The sequence below is a fragment of the Salminus brasiliensis genome, chromosome 23 (assembly GCF_030463535.1).
Source record: "Salminus brasiliensis chromosome 23, fSalBra1.hap2, whole genome shotgun sequence".
NCBI lineage: Eukaryota > Metazoa > Chordata > Actinopteri > Characiformes > Bryconidae > Salminus > Salminus brasiliensis.
The window spans coordinates 8,387,660-8,415,415 of NC_132900.1; the positions used below are offsets into that span (position 1 = coordinate 8,387,660).

The 27,756-nt window shown below is 40.0% G+C and overlaps 1 protein-coding gene across 1 annotated transcript; it reads left to right on the forward strand.

Annotated features, from left to right (window-relative positions):
* The first annotated feature begins 159 nt into the window (after positions 1-159).
* Positions 160-27,756, forward strand: LOC140546100 (interleukin-6 receptor subunit beta). The gene is made up of 14 exons (XM_072669244.1): positions 160-232; positions 1,751-1,865; positions 5,989-6,164; positions 7,842-7,993; positions 9,837-10,002; positions 12,500-12,582; positions 17,275-17,494; positions 18,999-19,187; positions 20,778-20,879; positions 22,705-22,848; positions 24,700-24,828; positions 24,940-25,027; positions 25,315-25,396; positions 26,214-27,756. The coding sequence occupies exons 1-14, from the start codon at positions 160-162 to the stop codon at positions 27,246-27,248; spliced, it is 2,754 nt and encodes a 917-aa protein (XP_072525345.1). The 3' UTR covers positions 27,249-27,756.

Below are 27,756 nucleotides of genomic sequence, written 5' to 3' on the forward strand. Positions count from 1 at the left end.
ACTGAGATTCAGCTCTCTTCCAAGAGAGGCACCAAGATGGACAGGTAGCAACAGGCTAACACAATGAGCTCAAGCAACAGAGGATGAGAACTTCTCAGTGCTGATTTATGGGGTTACTCCAGCCCTCATGGCTCTACAAACCTTTTGAAGAGAGAAGCGATGGAGAACAAGATCCAGACCTTGCCCGGCTTCTTCTCCTGGATGTGTGGGGTCTGCATGATCCTGGGCTCAGGTGAGAGTGAACAGCGGTGTGGATGAATCGTCCACTCAGTAGCTGAAACAGAACTTGTGCTGTCAGAGCGCTCATATGATCTGCTCTTCACTGCAGATTGTTGTGTAACACAGCCCATAGGGCAGAGTTTCATGCACCAGCTTGTGTTCAGAGGTTCAGACAGCTCCCAAATGAAGTGTTAGATCTGGTGGACTTTAGTGTTCTTCTCGGTTGGGTGACTTCACCCAAATCTGAACCTCAGCCTCAGTTCATTGGCTGTGCAAAAGTCTAGTTCTCACCGAGAACCAGCTTAACAAGATGGTTTAATGAATGTACATGTATTTGTAGGAATTCCACATAGTGTAGCCACCCTTTTGTGGAGTGTTATGTCTTGGTTTGGCTTTAAAGCTGTAACGTGTAGCCATGTCTAATGTCTACTTCCTTTGGACCTTTGGAACGCTCTTTATTTGTCTTTTCCAGCCTTGGTGGTTTTGGGCTAAACGTTCATGTGGGTGTACCCACTATATGTGGGTTATGTGTGGTTGCTGTTAATCCAGTTATGTAAAAAAAAAAAAAAAAAGTTAGAACACCCAATGAAACCCTTTGTCTTTTTAACATATTTAACCATAAGGAGAGTTGAACCTTCTTTGAATAGTCTTGAGAGATAGTGGCAATATAACTAAACACATACAGCTGAAAAAATGACTTAATCATTTAATACATAGAAATTCTTAAGAGGAAAAAGTGAGGACACCCCCACATTTGTACTATGTACAGCTGCAGAGGATTAAAACATGGTAAGAGACCCTGTTACAGTATCTGGATATTAGCCAAATGCATTTACACTCAGGAGTCAAACTTGTCTCCGGTTAGTGAGACTGAAACCCGATTGCTGTGTTGGATTATTCAAATGAGCTAATTGCACTGCAGTTATTACTGGTGTTTCGGTTGTACTAGAAAAGGCTTCTATGAGAGCCAGATGTGTTTAAAATGCTATAACATGTGTCTCAAATGTGTCTCAGGCCTGAAGTGATAAGCCTGATTCTCAAGACGCATGAAGTGACCAGGTGTATACGGGGTCCTAGTTTGGTTTTCTATTAATTGTTGAAGTGAGTGGTATCATGATGGCACGATCCATAGCAAGAGCGCTCTAAGGTCATGTTCTCTTTTTCTCTACTCACAATTACTTATGATAAATACAGTTATATCAGTGTATTATGAGCACCCCTGGTTTGGAATGAACTCTGGCCATTATATCAGCTCCACTTACCATCTAGGAGCACTTTGTAGTTCTCTTATTACAGACTGTAGTCCATCTGTTTCTCTGCATACTTTGCTAGCCTCCTTTCTCCCTGTTCTTCAATGGTCAGGGGCCCACAGTACCACCACAGAGCAGGTAGTATTTTGGTGGTGGGTCATTCTTAGCACTGCCGTGACACTGACATGGTGGTACTGGTGTGATAGTGTGCGTTGCGCTGGTTTCATCCCAGTAACTCTATACATTTTATCACATTTTTATAACATTTCATTGTTTTTCAGCCTCATCTTCTGCACCCTCTGTTATGCAGTGTGAACTCCTGGAGCATGCAAACATCACGTGTTACTGGACAGCGGTCAGTTCGGACAGCACCAGCTACACGCTATCGGTCAACATGTAAGAAACAGTCTACAAACATTTTCATAGTTTGCTATGTGTGCATCAAGCTATGTATGCGATGATTACCATGCTTTTTCATAGGCTTACTAATTCTTATCCCCCCCCCCCCTCCAACCTGAAAGTTTCTACCACATCCGGTTAGCATCCACACTTACCTCAAACCATGAGGAGTTGTTGATCTGTTTTCACAGTGCTGATTGATAAGGTATGAGCGTCCGTTATTTCTTAGACATTGTAGTTTCGTAGAGCCAGTACAAAAACTAAACCTCAGACACTAAATATGTTTTGGCTGATTTACCACGTTTGGGTTAAGGAAAGTTTGAGTCAGTTAAATTTGAGTTAGGGGGTCCCGAGTGCCATCACCAGTGGCCGGAGTCCGAGAAAGCACAACTTAAAATAAGTAAATAAACAGAATCAAACTCACCCAGACTATTGCTCTGTTAGCTTACTATAACAGACCAACCAGGTTACTTACTTCTTAACATCAAAACAACAGACATTTATATAATACAGCTAACAAACAAGATGATGAGACATGTTCACGAGTGTTTACTGTTGCTATTTTAAATAAGACATTTACTTAAACACTTTAACACTTCTCATAAGATTATGATGCATTAGTGATAGTAGGTGTCAAAACATAGGATGCTGTGGTTTCACACTTAAAACTCAAAGTATGAAACATCAAGCTGCAGCAAGTATGTTGAACATGCTCTTAGCAAACCCATTTTTACTGAAATCCATAAGTGTTGCTCGAGTGTTATTTTGAGATTTGATTTGATGTTGTACAGTGTAGATATACAGTACAAACAATACAAATATTATCCTTCACATAATATATATAATATGTATATTAAAAGAAGGAAGTTGTAACAGGAAACTTGGAAATGGTCTTCCTGTCTGTGGTTTCTAGTAAGGGTGGGTGATTGAGCCCTAGAGTAAAATAAGAACACTTTACATTTCATGACATTTTCATGTGATGAATTCCGATATAAGTTAGAAAGCACTACATTTACCAGATACAGAGTACTGCCAGAAGCTCTGGGATGCTCTGTCCATTGTCTGAGAACATCACCAGCTTCAACGGTTTTACTTGTAAATGTTCTTCTGTTTGCTTTCCTCAGTAAGGAGGAACTTCTGACTTCTTGGTCAGCTCTATGTCTTTTTTAGACCCAGAGGGTTGAATCATCCTCCCATAGGGAAAAAAATGCACAGAAACAACTAATTACCTCCTCTTTCTTATGAAGAAGTACGTTTGAAGAGCTGTTTAACCGATGTGGCATCTTTTTTTGTTCTACCAGGTATTGTGTTGTTGTTTATCTATTGATTTTAACAATTATTTAAAATCCAGATTATAAACCTCCTGAAAACTGAATAACTTGTGCATAGCTAACTTTTATGACAGGAAATTGACCCTTTAAGGCTTATTACACAATAAGGTGTATTATTCAGGAACTACAGGGACTTCTGTACAGCTGGTGGGGCTATTCTTTGGTAATAGAAGTTTGTAATAACACTTTCTGTCCACTGGTGGGTCATAGGCTCTTTAAGGGGGTAAACAAATAAAAGAAATTTGTATAGAAGTGTAGTTAAAAAAAATAGCATAATGGGCAGCCATCCATTTGTTTGTTACCATGCAGTTTATGCAGTAACCATACACTGGTTACTATCATTACATTAGGCGTCTATTGGGTGTGTGGCCATATGTGTATATGTCCTGAACAGGAAAAATATGCACATTACAGTTCACTGCATGCAGGCGAATATGTGGGAGCATAGATTGTGAAGACTGTGCGAAGTTGCAGAACCAAAATTGAAAAGCTCTACCCAGAAACCTTAAGCAGTAAGCTGTTAGCAAGTTAGTAACATATCATGGGGAGGTGGAGTAATATAATTGTACTATAGGACTATATGTACTTTCTATAAAATTCATGACCTGACAGGGGATAAGAAATCTCGGCATAAATGACCAAGAAGGACGTGGCTACTCAAAAAATGTGATGATAACCAATGACTTTCCTAAAGCTGATAAAAGCTTCGTGCCTCTAAGGAGTCCCTTTGCAGATTTGAGCGACCTGAGGTATGTGTACCTTGCATGATGACACTAAATGCCTCCTGGAGCGCCTCCATACTTGAGAAAAAGGGGGTGGGAAAACTCCTTTGCCACAGGATATGCTGAAATAGTTACCCACATGTCAGTTAGCACAGGATTAATGTATCCTGGGGTAATTTTTACAGCTTGCTTTATAGAAGGTAAAAGGCAGCGTAATTTTTATGGATGTCGGAGTGCGCAGTCCGTTACCTCCCCATGTAACCTGATGCTGTCTAAATAAAGCTTAAATTGCTTTTTTCCTGTTGTACCAAACTCATACCAAAACTGTGAGGTTCAAACAATGGTGTGAACCAAACTGTATCATCTATGTAACATGACACAACTGATGTCCACAATTGGACAGCCTGAAAAATCTGTCTTTACATTTTTAAGATCCATAAAGTTGTTCAGTGCCATAAGTACTTATGATATCTTCAGAAAAGCATAACAGAATATACTTTTTCCCAGCAATGATGCATCTATACAGCATGCCTTTGTCGAACACCTGTAAGGGCATAACAGAGGACGAGCTCCACAACATGCAAATAATTGTTTAGATAAGACGAGGGGGCAGGCAGCAGGATATAAGCAGGGGAACGGCTTCGGAAAACCTGAATCAACTGTTAGATGTCTTAATGTCATGGTAAATCAGCACTCTATGTGTGGCATAACAGTCAAATTATGCAGCTTATTTTGCCATACTGTTGGAGATCAATTGCCGTACCATTTCATCAAGAAGATTAAAAAGGTGTGTGATGTGGACTGAAGATTATGTGTATAGCAATAGCCCCTTCTGTGGTCACAGCCTACAGCAGAGATATGACTCCTTAAGTTGTGGAGGGATGTTTAAGTTCAGTGTTTTATGACAGCTGTGATCTGGTTAAGCAACATTCTACAGCATTCAGGCCTGAGGACAAGGGAGGACTTGCGTATGAACTGGCTTTATCTGAGACTAGAAAAGTGTTTCTATGGTGGCTCAACAGTTAGAACAGCAAGCTACTGATGACAGGGTTGTGGGTTCGATACCCTGGCTCAGCAAGCCACCACTGTTGGGCTCTTGAGCAATCACCCCTAACCGCTTCTGCTCCCAGAGCACTGCAGCGATGGCTGACCACCTCTCCGGGCATGTGTTTACTCTATAGTGTATGTATGTGTTCATTGCATGAATGGGTTAATGTGGAGACACGCAAATGTGATTATGGTTGTCTTGATGAGGTCAGAATACACAACGCACATCAGGATCTATGCACATTTTGAGCAAACTTGTCAAACAGGAAACATGTAGGCCTCCAACCACATCAAAGCCATCAGCAAATAGAACAGAGAGAGGGTGTGCACAGTACTGCACATACTAATTGATGCCTGAGCAGCAGGTGTGAAGAACAAGTGAAGGTGGTTAGTAGGCATGTGATTGTAAACAACATGGGTGGACCAGCATGGAGGACTGAGCGTCCTGCTGAGTTGAGTCCCACCAAAAAAGGTTATTCAGTGAATAGTGTGAATTGTTTAGTAATGTCCATAAAACCAGTATGTCATTTTGAACAGTTAAATAGAGAAGATACAACAGTTTCCATTTTAAAAATTAGATGTTCATTTTGTTGTTTGTTTGTTGGTCTTTAACCTAAGTTCAAACGTAAATGTAAAATAAAACAGATTTATTTCACTCTAAATTAAAACATATAAGTTTGTTTAGAGGTTGATTAATCATATTTTAAGATAAAACAATTACAGTAAATTTTAAAACAGTGATAGTTCACTTTGATGTTGATTGACTTCATTTTAAAATAAAACAGTTACTGTTATTTTCTTTATTTACTTTACTTTGATCTAAGTTAAAAGAGAAAAAGTTAATTTTATGGTTGATTGACCTCAATCCAAAAAGAGATTTACTTCAATAAAGTTTTAAGGTAGATTAAATTTACTTAACTTTTAATGAAAGGCTCTCAAACAACTTTGGTTGATTGACTTGCTTGAGCCTGGACTGCTCAAGACAAAGTCTTCAAAGTAATCAATTCCCATTCTTTGCAGGACAAGCTGTTTGAATTCTACAAACTACAAGTCTGTTGGTTTCTGCACTACAACACATACTCAGTGTTCAGTGAACATTGGATCAGTGTCTCACTGCTTTTGTGTGGATGTGCTGGCATCTTCTCCTTCTGGAACTGTCAGATCAGCTCGTCACTGCCTCATCGGCATCAATGAAGGTACGGGTCCCTCCAAACAACGCCATGCACACTCTAAAAAATATAAATGTGCTAAAAGGGTTCTGTGAGATTACCTAGTTGAGTCTGTTCTGATGTTATACAGTTAAACAGGGGATGATACATAGTTACACAATAGCACATTAGGGTTTGGCCATATCATCAGGAGATGGGTTTATGTCCAAGTGATGTCATGACAACACAAACTTGGTAATTACCAGTAATATTTTTACCAGTATGGATAAATCCATGGTGAATTAGCTTATGGATGTGCAGATGTAGCTCTACTTTATATGGATGGTTATTTAACCTAATCTCTATGTGCAGTGTTAGATGTGTAGATCACCTTGGGCAGTGATTTAGGTTTTCTTACTTGTATGTTGTAAAAGAACAGAAAACCTGCTGATTCCAGTCACAGAAGTTAATGGTCAGCATGTTTTCTCTTCTTTTCTGTGTACAGAGAAATTTATTCATCCTTCAGAAATCAGAAATACATTAAAGGGTTCTTTAAGAAACACTGTGTGTGTAACTAAATTTGTCTAAATGCATGTATTTGCATGTGTTTTCGAACTTCGGTCAGTCAGTGACACTACCAACAACCTTCACAGGACAGGGATGAAGGTATCACTATAAGACAAACCACTCATCAGCAGTAACAATTTAGAAGGCCAGAAGTGAATTTGGAAACATGTATATTATATCTAGATAAAGGTTAAAGTCAAGCCACATCAAAATGTAAACACACTGTAAAGACTCATTTTAAAATGGTTAAAAAGATACAAATCCAATCAGTCAAACCACTTCAGGAGGTGGTCTGAGATGCATTTAAGCCAAATAGTATACCAGTGTAAACACAACCATCTCACCAAGACACATTCCACAACCAAACCCCTCCCAGTACAATCCAAACACCAGTAATAATTCCATGCATCAAGTAAATTTGCATATCCCATCCCACACAGCAATCAGATTTCAGCCTGAATAACCAGAGATGCATTTGACTGCAGAGTCTAAATGCATGTGGCTAAAATGTCATGTACAATCTAGATACTAGTCACATGCAGTGACCAGGTGTGAACAGGGTCATGAACTGATGAGACCCAGAATAAAATCTACCACAGTGATGGAAAGGCCAAAGTGTGGATAAGAAATGATCTGCTCATCTGTCAAGCATGGTGGAGGTAGTGTCACGGCTTGGGCCTGCACGGCTGCTTTTGGAAGACTGAAACAGGACCACTAATATTTATTGATGATGCTACTCATTATGGTAGCAGCAGAATAAAGTCACAAGTCTATAGGAAAATTCTGTCAGTTTACAGAGAGATCGAGAATATTAAATGTTAGATGATGTAAGACTATCTGTTGGTATTTTGCCATCGGTGCTGCCATGTTCTAAGTTGTCTAACACATCTAGATGTAATAATCAGAAAATAAAATCTGAAATTCAGTCTCACAGTACTCCTTTGATCTCAAAGCCAAGTGCCTTCTGTTGAATACAAACTATGGGCCTTTCCACTCCAGCACTTTAGATACTGTACATGCTACAGCTTTGTTTATTGCCCCACTGGCTATGTTTCCATGCGGTTCTTGCACCACATGTATGATCTTGAAGCAGTGGAGAGGACTTGTCTTGTCTTTTATGACCACTAATTAATCTCTCACTGTTTTCATTTTGAGCAGTTAAGATGTACCCTCCGCAGATCACAAAGCTTATCCCGATACCAAGGAAAGCCCACTGTCTGAGGGTGGAGTGGACCGAAGACACGTCGGTCTATTTGCGAACTAAGAAGGAACACAGCGTCCTGCAGATAGAGTGCAGCACTCCTCATCAGGTATGATCCCGCCACAAAAATACCTGCTCACTAAGCACCTAAGCATCTTAGGTAAGGTAAGGTAAGGTGCACGTATTTGTCACTGTACAGTGTGGACTGTACAGCGAAATGTGTCCTCCGCATTTAACCCATCTGGTAGTGAACACACACTCACACACACACATGTGTTAGGGGCAGTGAGTACACACACACACCCAGAGCGGTGGGCAGCCAACTCCAGCGCCCGGGGAGCAGAGAGGGTAAAGGGCCTTGCTCAAGGACCCAACAGTGGCAGCTTGCCGAGCCCGGGAATCGAACCCACAACCCTGTTATCGATATCCCGGCGCTCTAACCGCTGAGCCACCACTGCCCCGTACACACCATACACACCATCTTCTGTGTATTGTCAAAACAGGAGGTGAGCGTCCAAGTATTGCATGACATCTCAGATCATGCTTGCAGACAAGTGGATCAAAGGGTTGTAAATGTAAAGAAATGCAAAGGAAAGTCACAATCTGCCAACTGAAAAGTTCCCAGGGGTTTATTGAACAATTAATTACACTGCCTGCAGAGCAATTATAGGTGCAGTAATGGCTCAAGAATGGCAGGCATTTCTGGCTGCTGTCATGGAAGGTGTGGCTTTTATCAAAACATTGTCATAGGAGCTTTTCAAACTTTTGGGTGAAGAAACGAGATGACATTACAGGCATGTACAGATAGCCTTTCAAGTTAGCGACAGGTTTTTTGTCTTTTAAACTACACCTCTCTTTTAATAATGTGATTGTTCAATGCTGTTGTTGCATTTATTTTGATAAGTGTGGTTTACCAAGGCCAAACGTAAGTCTGAGCTGCAAGCCGATGAGTAGGACTAAACTAAAGTTCACTCTTCCACTACATTTTATTGTTAATCTGATGTAGTAAATCCAACAACAAAGGCAGCATGACCAACATGAACATGCCCGACTACAATACACAGATTTACCAGTTTGATCCAATTTTTGAGCTTTGATTAAATTTCTAAATGCTGTAGATGTTACAAGCATTTTCATTGTACTCAGATTGCAAAGCCATAAACCTGAACTGCACAGACTGGCTCAGTTAAATAAAAGTTCTCAAATAGATCTTTGATCAGCTCACTAAAATCCAAAATATGCAGGAAAAAACAACCGCTGGAATTTATAAGAAACATATCAGTGAGAGCATTCAGAGCATGAGCCGCTCTCTCTTTCCTTAATCCTCGCTCCATCATCTTTTTTTTTTTCCACAAAATATAGTAAATGAGAGACCCATGGAAAAGACGGATGGGCATATGAACAATACAGCACTGTACTATACAAAGCCTTTTCAGTTTTAGGCAATATACTGTTTCCAGTACACTATACAGCTGATGAGATGTAGTTATGGCAGATAATGTTAGCCAACATTGGCTAGTTAACCAGGTCTATCATGTTAAAGAAGTAAAACAAATGTTTTATAAAACAGATCATTTATATGAGAGGGAATCTGCAAAGCAAAGACAAAGAAACACATTTGTGTGTGAATGTGTGTTATCTTCTGTTTAACCTCAGCTATTAATTTTTCCATTTAATTTCCTTATAGAAAGCATGTTTATCAGAATGACCTGTTATACTGTGATGCAAGTAAACCAATGCTAAGCTTAGTAATTCCTAACTAGATTTTCTAGATTATCTGGATTTTTACAAGGTCAACCATGGCTGAGGTTTGGCTGTGTTTTCAGAATATCAGTCCTGAAGTTGCTAATTATGGGCACAATATGAACACTGACACCCACTAAATTAATAATAATAATAATAATAAATAGTAGTAGCCTGCTATAATAGTCCTATTTTGTGGTCATTTTCAGGACCAGGCCTGGACAGTGAGGACTGCCTTTCATGACTGGAAAATGGAGCTTTGTGGGTTATATCCTGGCACCAAACACTATGTGAGGGCCCGAGCACAGGACAGAACAGCCTCCAAGCACTGGAGCTCCTGGAGCAGTGTCAGAGAGGCCACCACAGTGGAGGCTGGTGAGGATGGGCTTGGGAACTGGGGAGAGATAGAGGATGCAATGAAAAAAGAGAAACTATACACACACACATTACACGGTTATATATATACAGACCTTTACATACACTATATATATATAAAAAAAACATCTACATTTTCTCACTGACATGAAATCAGAATGAACTTTTCCTGTTTTAGGTCAATTAGGATTACCAAAATGATTTCTATTTGCTAAATGCCAGAATAATGATTTTTATGGCATTTTTATTACTTTCTTCAAAGTCAAAAGTTTAAACACATTTCATTAGTATTTGGTACCTTTGTTCTTAAACTGTATGACTTTGGTCAAATGTTTTTGATATCCTTCCACAAGCTTTTCACATTAATTGGCAGGAATTTTGGCTCATTTCCTCTGACAGAAGTGGTATAACTGAGCCATGTTTGTAGGCCGCCTTGCGCGCACATGCCTTTTCAGCTTATATTTTCAAGTCAAGTCAAGTCAAGTCAAGTGGGTTTTATTGTCATTTCAACTACATACAGAGTACACAGTGAAACGAAACAACGTTCCTCCAGGACCATGGTGCAACATAGACAGTGCATACAAAACACAAGTGCAACACAATACAAGATAAGATAAGATAAGATAATCCTTTATTAGTCCCGCAGTGGGGAAATTCTCAATAAGTGCGGACAGACAACACAACACAGTACAGACAGAGAATAATAAATAATTGCTGGTAGTGTGCAAATTCTGCAGTGTGTATAAATATTGAGTCCAGTGAGGTAGTAAGGTTATTAGTGCAAATGCTTATGCAAAAAATGCTTCCCATTTTATCTGGGGTAAATGGTTGGAGAGAGTGTGCATGTAGCAGAAAAGACATCAGGTCAGAAGTTGAGTTGAGTTGAGAAGTCTGATGGCTTGGGGGAAGAAGCTATTGCAGAGTCTGGTCGTGTTGCACCGGATGCTGTAGTACCTTCTACCTGATGGCAGGAGGGAGAACAGTCTGTGTGAAGGGTGGGTGGAGTCATCCACAATGCTGGTTGCTTTGCGGATGCAGCGGGCAGTGTAAATGTCCATAACGGAGGGGAGAGAGACTCCGATGATCCTCTCAGCTGTCCTCACAATGCGTTGGAGGGTCTTGTGGTCAGAGGCTGTGCAGGTCCCAAACCAGGCAGTGATGCAGCTGCTTAGGATGCTCTCTATGGTCCCCCTATAAAAGAGGGTGAGAATGGGTGGAGGGAGACGGGCCTTTCTTAGCTTCCAAAGGAAGTAGAGACGCTGCTGGGCTTTCTTGGCTGTTAGGACTGAGATCAGGGCTTTGTCATGGCCACTCCAAAACATTGACTTTGTTCTCCTTAAGCCACTTTGTAACCAGTTTGGCAGTATGCTTCGGGTCATTGTCCATTTGGAAGACCTGTTTGCGCCCAAGCAAAACAGGTTCTTTCCTCATGATGCCATCTATTTTGTGAAGTGCACCAGTCCCTCCTGCAGCACCACAGGTGTGTCTCCAATGAACTCAGATGTTGCAAATAAACTTACCAGAAGCTTCCAAAAACATAACATCATCATATGCATAGTATATAGGTATATAGTATGTAGTAATCTTAGTGTATTTAAACTTTTTGACTTTGAAGAAAGTAATACAAATTGTCTTAAAAATGTCCTCTCATTATTCTGGCATTTAGCAAATATAAATAATTTCATGTCAGACAGTGAGAAAAAAATGCATGTGTCTTTTTATATAGTGTATGTAAACTTCTGGTCTCAACTGTATAAATATAGCCAACAAGCTACAAAGTTTTGGGCTCTCAGTGTTTATTGATGTGCAAGATTTGCTTCGGCAGCAGTTCAAAAAATGAAGGGCTTGCCTGCGCAGTCCAAATTGGGGAGAAAAAGGTGGAAAATCGAATAATAAAAAAAGGTGCCCCATTACGGCACATAAGACCTGTTAAAGTGCCCATGCAAACCCCTGTCCACTGTCGAAAGCACCTAAAATGGACCTGCAAACATCAAAACTGGACTTTAAAGTGCTGAAAGAAGATCCCTTGGTCAAATGACCCCTGTTTCCTTTCACAACATGTGGACAGCTGGGTACACGTGCAGGGTTTACTTTTGGGAAGCTCTGTAACAACAAGTTTGATAGACGGCAGATCCACCTCATAAATTACAGTATGACTTAAAGTATCTGTAAAGTCTTACGTTTACATTTATGGCATTTGGCTGATACTCTGATCTAGAGTGCTATACATTTGACTCATGTTACACAGGTAGTGTTAGGAGTCTAGCCCAAGGACTATTATTGATGTAGCATGGTGTTTGCAACAGGGAAGATGTTGGTGTTATCCACTACACTACATCAGATACCAGATACCACCCTATACCTCAGGGGCAGGGCACCTTCAGAGGTCTTGTTTGGTTTTTTGACACATAGATGACCAGCAGCATATTAGACACACTGTATTAGCTATACTCTTCTGACTTGTCTGTATATCTTGTGTGTTTTTTTTATTCCTCAGCTCCATCGGCTGCCCCAGAGCTATGGCGTCATATCCAGCCATCAGACAAGAGAGGACAGAGGCACATTACGTTGCTCTGGAAGGTAAATCCAAGACCACTGCTCTTGCAACCTTTCACAGCCACAGACCTTTGTTAATTGTGAGACAAGTGTTGACAAGCAAGCTGCTATTAAATAATCCAGCAACAAAAACACACCTGGGGACATGTTTTAAAAGCTTCAAATAAAACGATCAAAAGGGTATTGAAAGCAAGTCATTCACTCCTTATATGTTGTTTGGAGCAGTGTAAAAAAGAACAGCTAACGTCATCTGCAGCTTTTCTCCTCCACAAAATATGAACAAATTAGACCAAATCTGACTGATCCCTGATCACCAAAGTCTTTCAGATCTCAATTACAGTTAAATATAGTCCACTATAATTACCATTACAGATCCAGCTTAAGTTTCTTTTGTTTATATATATATATAGACAAATCTATTAGGACACCTCCTCACTGATTGATTTTCTTCCGAAATCAAGGGTATTAAAAAGAGTTCGATGTCCGGTGCTACCACTGAGACCATCTGATAGTATACATGTTATTGTTTATCATTAGTGGCCTTTAATTTATCTTTCATCATCTGGCATTTATCTTGTTGCCCTAATTGCTGTTTACAGTAATTACATAAGTGTTTCTATGTGTTTGATGAGATATCATCAAACACATACCATAATGTTTATGCCAATCCCAGCAGGTTAGCCTGTTATCCTGATATTAGTATATCCCTAGCCATTCATTGGGTGAAGCTAAGTTAGCTGAGCCCCCTTGGTTATTCATTTTGCCCCCTCATCTAACTCATCTTTTCTGGTTTCAAACTGATGTGTGTCAACCTGGAAGCAGCAATGTGAAAGCAGCTTTGCTTTAGTTGTTCAAGTTGTTACTGTAGGTCTGTGTTGGCTGATGAGATTATTTAGCTTAATGATATAAAAGAAGACTACAAAAGCCTTCAGAGATCCAAAACAAGAGCTGGCACGCAACATGGAGCAGAAATACAGCTAAGGAGGGTTGACTAAACCTGACACTCGAATTTAGGGGAAAGAGGAACTGTGATTTTGGATTTCCTGAGTGTGTTTTAGGTTTAGTACACTTTAGTGTTCTCTTAGTTCTTAGAGATTGTTTTATCATGTAAAACCTGTCTCCAGACCACTTTGTCTTTTTATTTCCTTGGGCAAACCACAGCAGGATGTGGCAATGCTGAGGAAGAGTTTCTTTGTCAGATTGCACCGCATTAGATACGTCCAGGCCATGGCTGAAATCATTTTGGTGGAGGGCCATAGAATTGTGGCTTATTTGTAATACCGTCATACTGTTTCAAAATATTACTGTAAGTTGCGTAAGTAGCACAGATGGTTCTATGTGTATGTGGCTAAGGTTTTTTCCATGGTGTTGGTTCTGTAGCCCCTTTGCTAAGCTATCCTTTGCTTAAGTAGCACGGCTACACATACACAGAGCTCACATCAGATAGCTTAGCTAGCAGGCTGTTAGCAGTCTAAACGCCACGGCACAGGCAATGTACCAACTAACTGAGGCTCAAATCACACACATTTAGAAGATGAAGCCTCAAATCGAGCGAATGGTCATAGGAGTGAATTGGCAGTTCATCCAGGTCTGCTGCTTGGGTTTTTTTCCACACTTGTTTTCATCATGACATTGGTGAGCTCCCCCAGCACCCCACCATGTGGCTCTCTTGAATGCACATGAATGAAGGAGCTATTTGGGTCGTGTACTAGATCCAAATCTGACACATCAGACACGTCTTTTTGAAATAACATCCTCATTTTGAGATACCGTCATCATTTTTAAATACCACAGTAGACAGTATTACCGTTATAACACCCAAACCTACTAAACAGCATAGTGGAACTCTAGTTTGTCAATCTCACAGATGCTTAATCGGATTGAGATCTTGGGGAGATTCCCTTCCCAGGACCTGCAATTTTGGTTGTCTAGCCCAGTGTTTCTCAAGCCTGGTTCTGAAGGAACCCTACCCTGTGCAGTTTAGTAGTTTTCCTGCTTTAGCACAGCCACTGCAGCTGCAAAGAAATGATTAAAAGATTCACTGAGAAATGTGCAGATCCTTATTCTTGCTTATTTTTCCTGCTTCTTCAGGAGCCTCCTGCAATACTGTTACAACATCACACACTTGTCTCAAACTGGATCACGTTGTTATGTAATCTCAAATCTGTGGTTTTGACTCATTATTTATAATATTGGACCTAAGTAGAGACAGAGGTCCCCTTCAGATTACTGCTGTTACTGAGTTAAGCTACACAGCATGTGTAGTGTCAGTGTCATATGAAGTCAGAGATTACTTAACAAAGTGATGCAGCGTCTCTGAAGTAGCTTTATAAGGAGCTTCTCCTGTGGATGCTCTTCCAGCAGGCATCAAGAAGATCTATATTGTTGTCCTAAAAACCTAGCACCATAATATTAGGCAATTTTCAGTCCAATCCCCATGAACTGTCCAGACAGTGTAAAGAGCAGCTGCTGTACTCAAATGATGTAGAAAATAAAAGTCTAAAAACATGAAGATGGTTTTGATGTAAATATGTGTGAATATGGACAAAAGTATTGGGCCACCTGCTCATTCATTGTTTCTTAGATGTTAGATGATCACCTCCCAAATTCAACCAGAACTCCCCAACTTATCCCAAAAGTATTGGATAAGAGCACTGTCATTGCAGAGAACACGGTTCCACTGCTCCACTTCTCAATGCTTGGGGGTTTATCTGCTCCAGAGAGTCGATCCTTCTCTACAGGGACTAGACAAGCTGTGTGTGAGTTCATTTGCACATCTGTGTCAGTGTCAATAGGTACAACCAAATGTAGCTGAATGCATTCATTAAAAGGGGTGTCCACAAACATTTGGATTTATAGTGTATCTACTAAACACTCCTTCTTGGTCGATCTCCCTGCTGTCTTGTCTGTCTTCATTTTTTAACCAGTATGATGCATGTATGATTATCACTGCTGATTATTTCATATAAGCACAATTACCTAACCTAAGCACACTTGTCTCATCTCATTAGCGTCCTCCCACTCATAATAATAACACCTCAGCCCTCATGTGTAATAAGTTTTTAATGGGCCTCCATGTGGGGCTGTGCTTGATTAATCTGTGCTGGTGTTTGCGTTGTTATTGCTCAATCTGTTTCTGAAGGAAGTGAGAATATGGATTATGACAGCAGGAAATAGGTCTCAGGTTGTTAAGTTGTGTAAGTGGAGTGAAGTAACTAGAGACAGATATGAGTGTTGTTTTTTTCCCATGGTGGGCAGAAGAGTGGTACAAAATGTACTGCAGTTTAACACACCACGAGAGCTGTTTTTTGCATGAAGATCGAAAGCATAAAGTCAGCAACAAGTCTTGTTTAATAAAGCCTGAATTAAATATCTAAAACATTTATTCATTTTTCATGAAGCTTTAATACTTCATGAGTTTTATAAATTATTGCATTATTAGTTAGTAATAATGCACAATAAGCATACAAGCTACTTTAAGTTGCACACATTGCTGACACAGATGTGCAAATGTACCCACACACACAGAGCTTGTCTAGTCTCTGTAGAGAAGTACTGCCAACAGAAAAGTAAAGAGGCCACCAGCATTGAGCTGTGGCACTGTGGAACTGTGTTCTCTGGAATGATGGTGCTCCATCCAATACTTTTGGGATGGGTTGGGGAGTTGGGGGTGAAGAGAAGTAGCAATGCTACAAAATCTAGTAGAAAGACAGTAGAGATAGTTACTCCAACTCTAAAGCCACCATAAACCTGCCATTAACTAGAATTAACAACACACTAATAACATTAAATAAAAATGTTATAAATGTTGTAAATTTACATTTACAATTTACAATTCATTCAATCATGCCATCAATTATTTGCATTACATAGTGGTAACATAGTGTTTATTGTGCATTATTACTATATAAAAATATAAATAATGATGCAATTATTAATGATTACTTTAAAGCATACCTCCAGTTATAGACTAACAAAGTGTATAATGAATGAAGCCTAATGCATAGTGAATTAATAATTTAGAAATCGAAAACATTGAATGCATTAAGTTACTGTCTAGATTTTAACCCCTAAATTCCAACCTGTGAAAATTATAACACTGCAGCATATAACACAATCATATATCAACATGCAACAACAAAGATAACACCAGCACTTGTTTTAATGAAAAATGTATATTTAACATTATTTTATATTACAATTTTATTTTTTTTATAACTGTTTAAATATGTGCTTGCTAGCCATGTTTTGGTTGTTTGTAGCTTTGATAAATGATTTTTAATTGATACAGTGGTGGTAACCACATAAACAAAGTCTGTTTGAGGGGAAACCCCCTGTGGAATGTGTAATAATTGAGGTATGCCGTTTGCACAGCATTCATTATTGTGGTTTTCTTTAGCTGTAAGCACTTGTTGGCTACATTAGCATTTTTTCTCCAGTTCAGAATTAAAGTGGCAAACGTCAGACACTAAATATATATTTTTTGGCATTTTTACATTGTGTCAGAATCTCATGATGAATGGACCAATAGAAATGCTCCAAAAAGACTAACATTGATTTCCATTAAAGGTTAAGAAGGTTTTTTCCTTCTAATGTAAAGTTGCCGTTTTTGCTCAATAGTGCCAGTGTATTGGCTGATTGAATATATTTTAAGTTTGAAGACAAATTATGACGTGACATAGCTGTCAATCATATGCTCAAATTTCTCTTCCTCAGCCTCTCCAATGGCCTGACAGTAATGGTGTAGTTCTGAGCTATGCTGCTTCATGCTGGAGTGACCATGACTGTGGTTACCTGAACTCATCCAAGACGTCCTGCGTTCTTGCTGTCTCCTCACACCCGTGTACCTGCAACCTGACTGCATCCAACTCTGCTGGGACATCGCCGTCGGCTCATGTTTACATACCTGCAGACAGGGACATCAGAGGCTGGCAAGGTTTATTATCAAGTTGCACAGTTACACCTGACCTTTCCCAATCTTTTTATTATATTTGAGCATGTTCTCACGGTCCATTCAAAATTATATTGAATTATTCAATTGTATTGTATAACATATTCACCCTTTACGGACAAGGCTGCTGTTTTATCCTCTCTTTTCTATTAATAATATTATTAAATGCTGTTGTTGGATATTAATTAATATGTAGGGACATTGATTTAATGCAGGTTACAAACAAAACTACCTGTGAAAACAAAAGAAAAGAAGCAGTATAGGTCACACAAATGCACCAAACTCACTCTAAATGCTCACATGCTCGCTCAGAAAAACATAGTGTATCCAACAACAAGCAGCCTTGTGCATCTGTAGCAGCAATAATGTGACAATGTTCATTTTTAAGTTAATACAATACAGTTGCTCTTAAAATTATTCAACCCCTATTGCAAATTAAGTTTATTAGCTTTGATATATTGATAAGCTGTTTGCAATAACCCAATCTAACAAGGACAATTTAAACAGCTTAACACAAGAGTAGAGCACTGTTTTGCTGTTCTGACCTGCTGTAAATGTGATGCATAGCCAGACACCAGCTGTGGCAGGTGACCATTTCTCATGGGCAGTGGCCTCCAATTAGAGCTGGGCAATGTAACGATATGTTATTGTATCAAGATACATTTTGTTGGCGTTATACACAATATGCTTTTCTAGGCAGACTAAGGATATTGTTGGTGTCTAATAAACACTGATTAACTGCATGTTTAATTACAAACAGTGTAATTAGACTGGATTTACTGCAGCAGATCATGTAGCATGAAAAATGTCTTTAAATATTGTGATGTAGTATTTTTAACATATCGCCCAGCCTTAACTCCAGTTCACTAATATTCTTGGGTTTGCTGCTTAAATCCCACTAAAACCTAGCTTTGGTGGACTTTTGAGGTACGCTTGGAATCACTGTCTTGTCCCTTTATCACAGAAGGCATAGTGTTTTCTCCTAGGATTTCCCGATACTTGCTTGAATCCATCTTGCCCTCCACACGCTGCAGCTTTCCGCTACAGCTTTCAGAGGAAGTAAAGCATCCCCAGAGCATCACTGAGCCACTGCCATGTTTCACTGTAGGCAGTGTGTTCTTTTCAGTATATGCTTCATTTCTCCTCCTCCAGATATACCACTGATCCATAGGCCTGATAGCTTCAGTTTTGTTTAATCGCTCCATAGAACAGAATGGAACTTTTTGGGGTATATTTTGATCAGTGTTTTTGCAGGTCTGTTTTTACTTTTCAAATTTTGCTTGTAAACCTAATTTGCAAGGGGGTTGAATATTGTGTGCACAAAAACCAATAGTATGCTATACTACACTTTATAGTCATTTTGAATGGATTTTGGATAAATTAGCCACAAATAATTCATGCAAATTTGTTAAACACTTTTAATAAATAAATGCGTCTTTTGTTCTCAGTTTAGTAAAAGTTTCACTCATTTAAAACTGTTATGTCTTAGTGCTCCCACCTCCTGTAGACCTCAGTGTCACCAAACTGGACGACTTCCAACTGAAGGTGGAATGGAAAGCTGCAGTGTACCAGTCAGAGGCCAGCTTTGTAGTGGAGTGGTATCCTATACCAGACAACACGGCCAGTGGTTTACACTGGAAGATACTGAATGGGTCTGCGCGAAGCTTTATTATCAAAGGTGAGTAGCTGGACAGTGCATTGTTAGTTATTTGTTAGTGCAGTATTGACCTCTGCAATGCTGTTAGGGCTGCATTATCCAAGAAAGCCTTTTAATAAATGGCTAAATATTTAATGTTATATTTATGTTACAGTTAGTCCCAACCCCGCAGTGTGATTGGCTGTGAGACGTTTAAGAGTACCTAGCATTGATAGATAGATAGAGTACCTAGCCATAGATAATGGCACTATGACCAAAGCTCTTCGAGTATTACTTCGCCACATACATACTTAACCAAGCAACGACGCCAGCGCTTACAAGACACCAGCCATAAGAAAGCAGCACAGTTAGCTATAATTATACAAGTAAAAGACAGCCAAATTAATTATAATGAGTTCATAAAATCATATTCGTGCGGTAGGGTACATAGTATGGATTAAGACATAGAATCAACTCAGCCAATCAGAGGGAGCATGATCTGCTGCACCACCTAAGGCAGAACGGATTATTAGAATACAGAACAGAGAAATACAAAACGGAGTTGAAGTTTATGTGAAGTTCAGCTTCACATAAAAGTAAGTTGATTGGTTGAGAAGCGCTCTAGCTAGCTATGTTACTTCTTAGTTCATTAGCTATATCACTTATAGTGTCGGCGCTCAGCAGAGTGATACAGTGTTTGTGGAAAAAACATGCTGTCATAACGTGCTGTTTCCACAAACACTGTATTACTCCACTGAACGACCATGCTTTAAGCCATATAGCTAGCTAATGAACTAAGAAGTAACGTAGCTAGCTAAATGCCCTGAGAAAGCTAAAACGAAACAAAACTGGGACGCAGAGTTTAATGTGTTAGTCTGTGGAAGGAGCTGGAGAAGGAACTGCAGGCTGTGCAGTGAGTGGAGTTTGTTACTATGACATAGTAAAAGAACTAGCTAGCTAGCACAATCATTTAGGAGAAGGAAATGCTATCTAAAATTAAAACATATTAAACGCTATGTTAAACACTATTTTGCTATTACTATTAAACACTATTTTGCTGTTCATCAACGTGAGACCCAGTGTCGTTATAATGAAGGTACTGCATCATCTGTTAAACATGGTGGTCGGGGTGTCATGGCCTGGACTTGTTTGGCTGCCTCAGCCTGCTACAGGTACTGGCCCACTCATAATTGATGAGGTAGCAGCTGATAGCAGTAGCAAAATTAATTCTAAGGTACAGAAACATTGTATCTGCTCCAGTTCAGGAAAATGCCTTTAATCAAATGGTGCTTCATATTACAGCAGGACAATTTCTAATTCCAAGCAAACTGCCAAAGCAACAAAGACATGATTTAAGACCACAAACTAGGCAATGCCAGTCACCCTATCTGATCTGTGTTAATTGAATCAAGAGCCTTGATATGCTAAATTGCTACATCCCTACTTTTAATATATTGCAAGGCATACTGCAAACACAATCAGAGCGAGTGTAATTGCAATATGATATTTTGTCCATATCACACAGCTTTTCTTTTCATGTGAAGCTGCAAAACCCAACTCTTGAGAAAATATGCTATCTGATGATGAATCATTCGTTGCCACTGAGTTAGCAGTTGTGTGTGTGTGTTACAGATGGTGTACTTCCTGAGGTCCCATATAATGTGTCTGTTCAGGTTTTTTACAAAAAGGCAGTTGGAGCTGCAAGATCTGTCATTGCCTTCACCAGGGAAGGAGGTGAGAAACAAAGCACATTTTCAATGAAAGCATCAATTAAATAACAACGTTATGATGCTCATTATGACTTGTGTTTCACTAACGCCATTTCACTAATGCTTTAACTTTATCCGGCACTTGTCAAATTAACAGCTTATCAAATGTTGGCATCATATAATTAAGCAGGCAAGAGATGTACTGAAGGGCTTTTTATATTTTATTGTATTATAGTATATTCATATGTATTTAAGATATATTCAATCCAGTAGACAGATGCAGTCAGTCTACCAAGACAAGACATTTGATATTAGACGTATGCTTCTTTAGTCTACCTCATAGCATCTCACTCTGCTGTCCTACTCTGCTTTAAACGTGACTGCAGTGTGTGAAATGTTACCATATACTGTGCTGTAGCTTCAACAGAGCTTCTGTGTTTGGAGTTAATAGGTTTTTGGCTCTTTTCTTACCATGGATAGTCTGGGGAGAATAAAGTGGATATAAGTCATACACAACCCTGTTGTCTGACCAAGATGAGTCAAATCAGGTTTATTCCCACCTTCAATGTGACCCATAATCTGTACAATTCCATTGAAAAGCAAACTGAAATCTTTCAAAGGTGGAAAATTCAAATAACAAAATTAAAATAATGTGGTTGCATAAGTGTGGACACTCGCTTATAATCCAATTATATCTAAACTCATGTTAAATAGTTGCCAGTAAACAGCTGCCATGATTAAAAGTGATTTAGATCACTTAGTATGTCAGCTGCTCTAGTAGGATCTTCCTGACTTTTTTTTTCAGTTGCATTTTAGGCCATGGCCCATAAGGAGCATGAAAGGGATCTGATTGTTGAAAGGCATCAGTCAGGAGAAGGGTACAAAAACATTTTCAAGACATTAGATGCACCATGTAACACAGTGAAGACCGTCATCAAGAAGTGCATTCAATTTGGCCCAACAGTAACTTTACCAACTGGCCGTCCCTCAAAAATGTATGAAAAGACAAGAAGAAGGCCTATGACAGCATTAAAGGAGCTGCAGGAAGTACTGGTCGTGTAGTGCATGTGATATCTCCCATATTTTTCATATGTCCAAGCCTGGATATGTTTTGCCACAACCTACTAAGTCTGCCAAAAGTATGTGGCAAAACCTTTGACCTTTTTGGAGCAAAGCCAACACTGCCAACTGGGGCTTTAGTCAAGGTGGAAGGAAATAATGAACAGTTCCAAATATCACAACAACAACCCAAAGCATACCTCCAAATCAACAAAGGTTTTGGAATGGCCCAGACCTGAATCCCATAGAGAATCTGTGGGTAAACCTGAAGAGTGCTGTACACAGGAGATGTCCTCGCAATCTGACAGATTTGGAGTGCTTTTGAAAGGAAGAGTGGGCAAACCTTGCCATGTCAAGAATGTGCCATGCTGATAGACTCATACCCAAAAAGGTATGAGTCTCTACAGCAACGAGTGCAACCTAAAGTATCTGAATGTATTCATTAGAAGGGGTGTCCACAAACATTTGGACATATGGTGTATTGAGCATCCCTGATTGATCTGTTGTCAGTGATGTTTCAGTTTTGATGCAGCAGTTTAATTACATTTTAATTCAACAAATTGTGCCTTTAAACTAAGTCTATAAATAAGGTAAATAAACGCCTGATGTTTTTACAGCCATATTTAAGATGTTTGCACTTACCAGGATATTATGTTGTGTGATATATAAATCTCTCCCCTCATACTGATGTGGAAAATAACTATGACACCGATACACAAATCACAAAACTGATCTTAGATGAGATTAAAAACATGGCCTGTGGGATTTTCTTCTGTCTGTTTGGTTCTCAGTGCCCTCTGGTGGCCCAAATCTGGAAGTGCTACAAATAGCAAGCAACCGTGTCACTCTGAGGTGGAAAGCTGTTCCTTTGGAGAAGCTGCATGGGTTTATCCAAAACTACACACTTTTATACAGAACCAATGGCAAAGTGAAATGTAAGTCTTTTCTCTTTTTTCTATTAGTATTAAATACCTCTTCTAATAGTTGAATCTGGCTACTTTAAGGTGCATCCATTGCTGAGAAAGTAGCATGGAACTGTGTTTTCTGGAGTGATGGAGCTCCATTATCCAGAACTAATCACCCTACATCAGTACCTAACTTCACTTATGCTCCTGTGGGCTGAATGCTTTAAAGTCCTCACAACAATGTTCAGTGGCACTTTATTTGGAGTGGTTTCTTTTAAGATGTAGCAAACACTAATCAGACTCACAGTAACAGATCAGCAACATCCCAGGGATCTCCATCAGCATCTGAACTTTCAGTAGATTATCAAGAGACTGAGATTAGGCTTTGGGTTGAGGTTAAGGTTAGGATTAGAGTCAGGATGACATTTAGGATTAGCTTTTGGGTTGAGGTTAGGGTTAGAGCATTAGACTTAGGTCGCTGGCTGGCAGTCAGGTCCTGCTACATATTTAACAAAAACTTCTATTCAGAGCACACTGCTTGTTTAGTGCCTGTAGAGAAGAATTGCCAATAGAATAGGACTCCCTGGGCAGATAAACATGAACCTTTTGGCACCATGCCTAATGCTTGGCATGGGCTAGAGAGTCCCCCCCCCCCCCAGGCACTGAGCTCTGAAGCAGTGAAACTGTGGACTGGATGCTCCATCCAATTCTTTGGGGATGAGGTGAGGTGGTGATCTTCCAACATCCTGACCTTACTAATGCTCTTGTCGCTGAATGCAATCAAATCCTCATAGCAATGCTCCAAAATCTAGTAGATGGTCTTCCCTGGACAGAAGAGACAGTTAACAGAATTAACTTATAATTATATAAATATATATATATATATTGATTTTAAAAGAAGTTATGAATGAGCAGGTGTTCTAATACTTTTGTCCATATAGTGTATTTCATTAAAGAAATCATAGACTGAGATGTTGTCATTCTTAGAAAGATTGGAAATATTTTCGAAAAACCTCTGTAGAAGTTTGGCGGCGGATTGTACAAATTGTTGTTTATAGGGTGAAAAGAAATGGAGATATGGCCCTGTTGAACTCGTGTGTTTGTATAGATCATTTCTGATGTTGCATAATTTAGTCCAAACTCCAAGCATGTGGTCTTTTTGCAAAAAGCTTGAAGCTCCACTCAATAAGAAATGGATTTCTCTTCAAGGCCACCATCATCTAGTATGCTGGCAGGTGGGGTTGTAGTCAATTAAATGCACCAGAGAGGTCAGAAAAACATGTGATTCCATCCACACAGCCTCAGAAGCAGCTCTAGATGCTCATTAACTCAGAGGCAGTAGCTTAAACACTGCAAGGTTAATGACCAGTGCTAGTTTATATGCGGCCTGCAGCAGGCCTGACGAGTTCTCCCCACCATACATTAGCAGTAAAATATTTAGAGGTTTTCTACTGAAGAGGAATATTCTTAGAGACAAGTTAGGAAAGGTGTTGAGGTGAAAATCTTATATCAAGAGATTGTTTAAACAATAATTCAATGACAAGAGCGTGTGTGTGTTAGTGAGGTCACAAGGTTGGATGATCACTCTGTTCCCAGCTCCCCAACTCATCTCAGAAGTATAGGATGGAACTCCATCATTTCAGAGAACACTGCCACTTCCACTGCTCCACAGCCCAAGCCTGGTAGGTTCATCTGCCGCAGAGAGTCCTATTCTATTAGTAGTACTTCTCTACAGGGACTAGAATATATGTGTGTGTGCATTTGCACATCAATGTGAGCAATGGTTGCAACTTGAATTAGGAAAATGCATTTGTTCACGTGTTCTTAATGGAGAAAGGTCTTCAAAACGTCTGAAAGGTACTCAATCTTGTTGTTCTGCAGCTCGAGTGCTAGGGGGCGATATGGAGGAGTTTACCCTAAGTGGTCTGTCGGCTGGAGAGTACGCCATCTGTGTGAAGGCCCACACTCTGGCAGGGGGCGCTGAAGGCCCGTGGGTGACTGTGGCCGTTGGTACATTCAGAGAAAAATCTTCTGGCTTCAGTCACAAATGACACAAATGTTAACCTGAGTGTTGGACTTCCACACTTCCTCTGAAAATCTGCTGCTGTGTGTGTTTAACAGGTAACGATTACATCCAGTTGACGGCCATTCTGCTGTGTGCTGCTGGCACCTTGTTGATTTTGGTAATCTTGCTAAGCCAGGTTGAAAGGTAAGTCAACAACAGCTGAAAGCTTGTTAAATACAAAGGCCTTTAAATATGTACATAATGTACATAAACATTAGGCACACGCCCTGTGTCATTCATGAAATAATTAGCCTGATCCATAAATCATGTATATGTATGTATACACAACCTACCTGCCCTTCATAGATCAACTTCCCTATATAACTGTCACATTTAGAAGACAGTAAGAGGGCTGTGTATACTGTACATTCAGCTCACTCCACACCACTGCAGCTGAGATCAGTGTGTACTCTGTTGTTGTCCTCCATCAGGATTCAACAGCACCTCTGTCCGGCCATCCCTGACCCCTCAAAGAGCAGCCTGTCCACCTGGCCACCCGTTTCTCCCAGTCAGGTAATGTCAGAAATGTGTAAAGGTTTCTGCACCTGTATTGAGCAGAGGGGAGAATGGGAGAGCAGATTTCGCTTTGGATTTTTCCAGAATCTCTGAATGTTACTGTTATCTTATTGTTGTCGCTGTCATGCAAAAACCTTTACTTATGAATTTATTCCATGTAAATTTTGAGCATTTCTATTGGTCCAAAGAAAATGACAACTGCCAGATTCATGTATAAAAGTGTGTGTGAATGTGAAGTATCAGCACTCCATCTTGTTGTTCTGCAGCTTGAGCGCTGGGGGGTGTTGCAGAGCAAATATATACACTGTATGTCCAAATGTTTGTGGACACTCCTTCTAATGAATGCATTCAACTACTTCAAGTTATAACCAAACAGATGTACAAATGTGCACACACAGGACTTGTCTAGTCCCTGTAGAAATGCAGGGGAATCCAGTTGAATAGGACTCACTGGAGCCGATAAACCTGAACAATGCTAGGCATGGACAAGAGGGGTATAAAGCCCCCGGGATTGAGCTGTGAAGCAGTAGGACTGTGTTCTCTTGAATGATGGTGGTCCATCTAATAGTTTCAGGATGAGTTGGGGATGAGGTGGGTGGTGATCATCCAACATCCTGACCTCACTCATCCTAATGCTAACTTGGATGAATAAATAAAGTCTAGTAGAAGACCTTTCCGGCATCATAATTCTTCAGGACTTCCTTGGTTAGAGATAGTTAATCAGTCTAATGATGAATGGCCAATTAACACCAATGAAATGTGAGGCGTGTTTGATGTGGAATTAACTGAATATTTGTCTCTTTGTGCCCTGTAGAACAAGCTAACCATCATGGACTTCAAACCTTCCCCTTCTCTTTTTGAACTCATCTACTTGGGAGGAATAACTGGCCACCATGATCACCAACACCACCATGACCTCAGCCAAGTCTGGTCTTTCAGCTACCAGTCAGTACCAAGCAAGTCATTAAGCCATGAAAGTAAATCTCTTGTGATTTTCCAAAGGCCAGTTCTAACCAAAACAGACCAGCGAGAGGCTGAACAAACATCCAGTCAACTAAATGCTGAAAAATTCCCTGAAGATCCTGATCCTGACTGTAAGAGTAAAGCGGTGGCAAAACCACAGCCATGTCCGCAAACCCAAGTATCGTCTAGCAGTCTGTCACTCTCTGAGTCCTATATTGGAATTGATGTAGTAAACAAGCCTCTTCAAAGGAATTGTGTGCCAGGAATAGACCCCTGTTCTCAGATCCAGTCATCATCTTCTAGAGGTCAACCAGTCCCTGATTTCTCCCTTAGAATGAATGCAATAGACCTCATCTATAAAAAGAATATTAAATCAAGATTAGAGGAGTCCTCTTGCTATACCAATATATCGACTAGCAGTTACCTTCCAGTCTCTGAGTCCTATGTCAATTTTGGAACGGAGGCCAAAGATTCAACTGATCTTCTCTGCACAAGCAACATTTTCTCTGAGGAAGAGTCCTGTTGCTACACCCATGTATCTACTACTTATGTACCTGTCCCTGAGCCTTCTCTAGGCTGTAAGGACTTTGTAACTGGGACAGTGGACACAAATGAGCTTTGTTATCAAAGTAACCTTACGTCTGGTTTCTACAATCAGGTTTCTTCTAGTTATGTACCAGTTCCTGTGTCCCCGGGTGATTCTAAGGCCAGAAAGACAGTAGAGTTAGCTAGAAGCAAACAAGCTCATCAGTCACCACCCCTCTGCACAGATTCTAGAGTGGTGGATACACACAAGATCTTGGGCCCAGAGGAGTGTCCACTTCTGTCACCAGTTTCATTACAGAATCACAGCACCAAGGACTCCACAGACCTTCTAGGGTCATGAACATCCCACAGACTTGTGGAAAGATGATCTGACATCAGAACACAAATGAAACATTTACAGCAAATCGGGTATTCCATTAGGCATGGTGGATTGATGAGGTGTTGCTCCACTTGTGTTCCTGGGGCACTCTGTGAACACTTGTGGTTTGTTTACCATCAATCAGCTAACTGATGAACTGTCTGAGCAGATGGCAGACTTTTGATGAGGTGCAAATTGTAGCAATGGTTGTGAAGTTGGAGGGTTGCTTCCAATGGCTAATCACAATCCCAGGTAGTGTTGTTATAGCTAAAGACACTGATATTGACATTGGAATGTCACTCATTGTCATTTCAGCATCAATGATATGGTCAGTGAATGATTGTAACTGTGGTCAGTTTTTGTTTGGTTGTTTGTCTATTTGGCTGCAATGAATGTGAAACAGCATTACACCTCCTAGCACTTATTCTGTGCCAGTTGTTTACTTTGTGAAGTTTGATGGCTGTTGTTTTTGTACTGTATGAATGTTATA

What these genes read in the sequence shown, in the direction of transcription:
- LOC140546100 (XM_072669244.1), top strand. Translation starts at nt 160, where the DNA reads ATGGAGAACAAGATCCAGACCTTGCCCGGCTTCTTCTCCTGGATGTGT. An exon ending in GCGAAGCTTTATTATCAAAG is followed by an intron (nt 19,188 to 20,777) that starts GTGAGTAGCTGG and finishes TGTGTGTTACAG; the next exon opens with ATGGTGTACTTCCTGAGGTC. An exon ending in TGCCTTCACCAGGGAAGGAG is followed by an intron (nt 20,880 to 22,704) that starts GTGAGAAACAAA and finishes TTTGGTTCTCAG; the next exon opens with TGCCCTCTGGTGGCCCAAAT.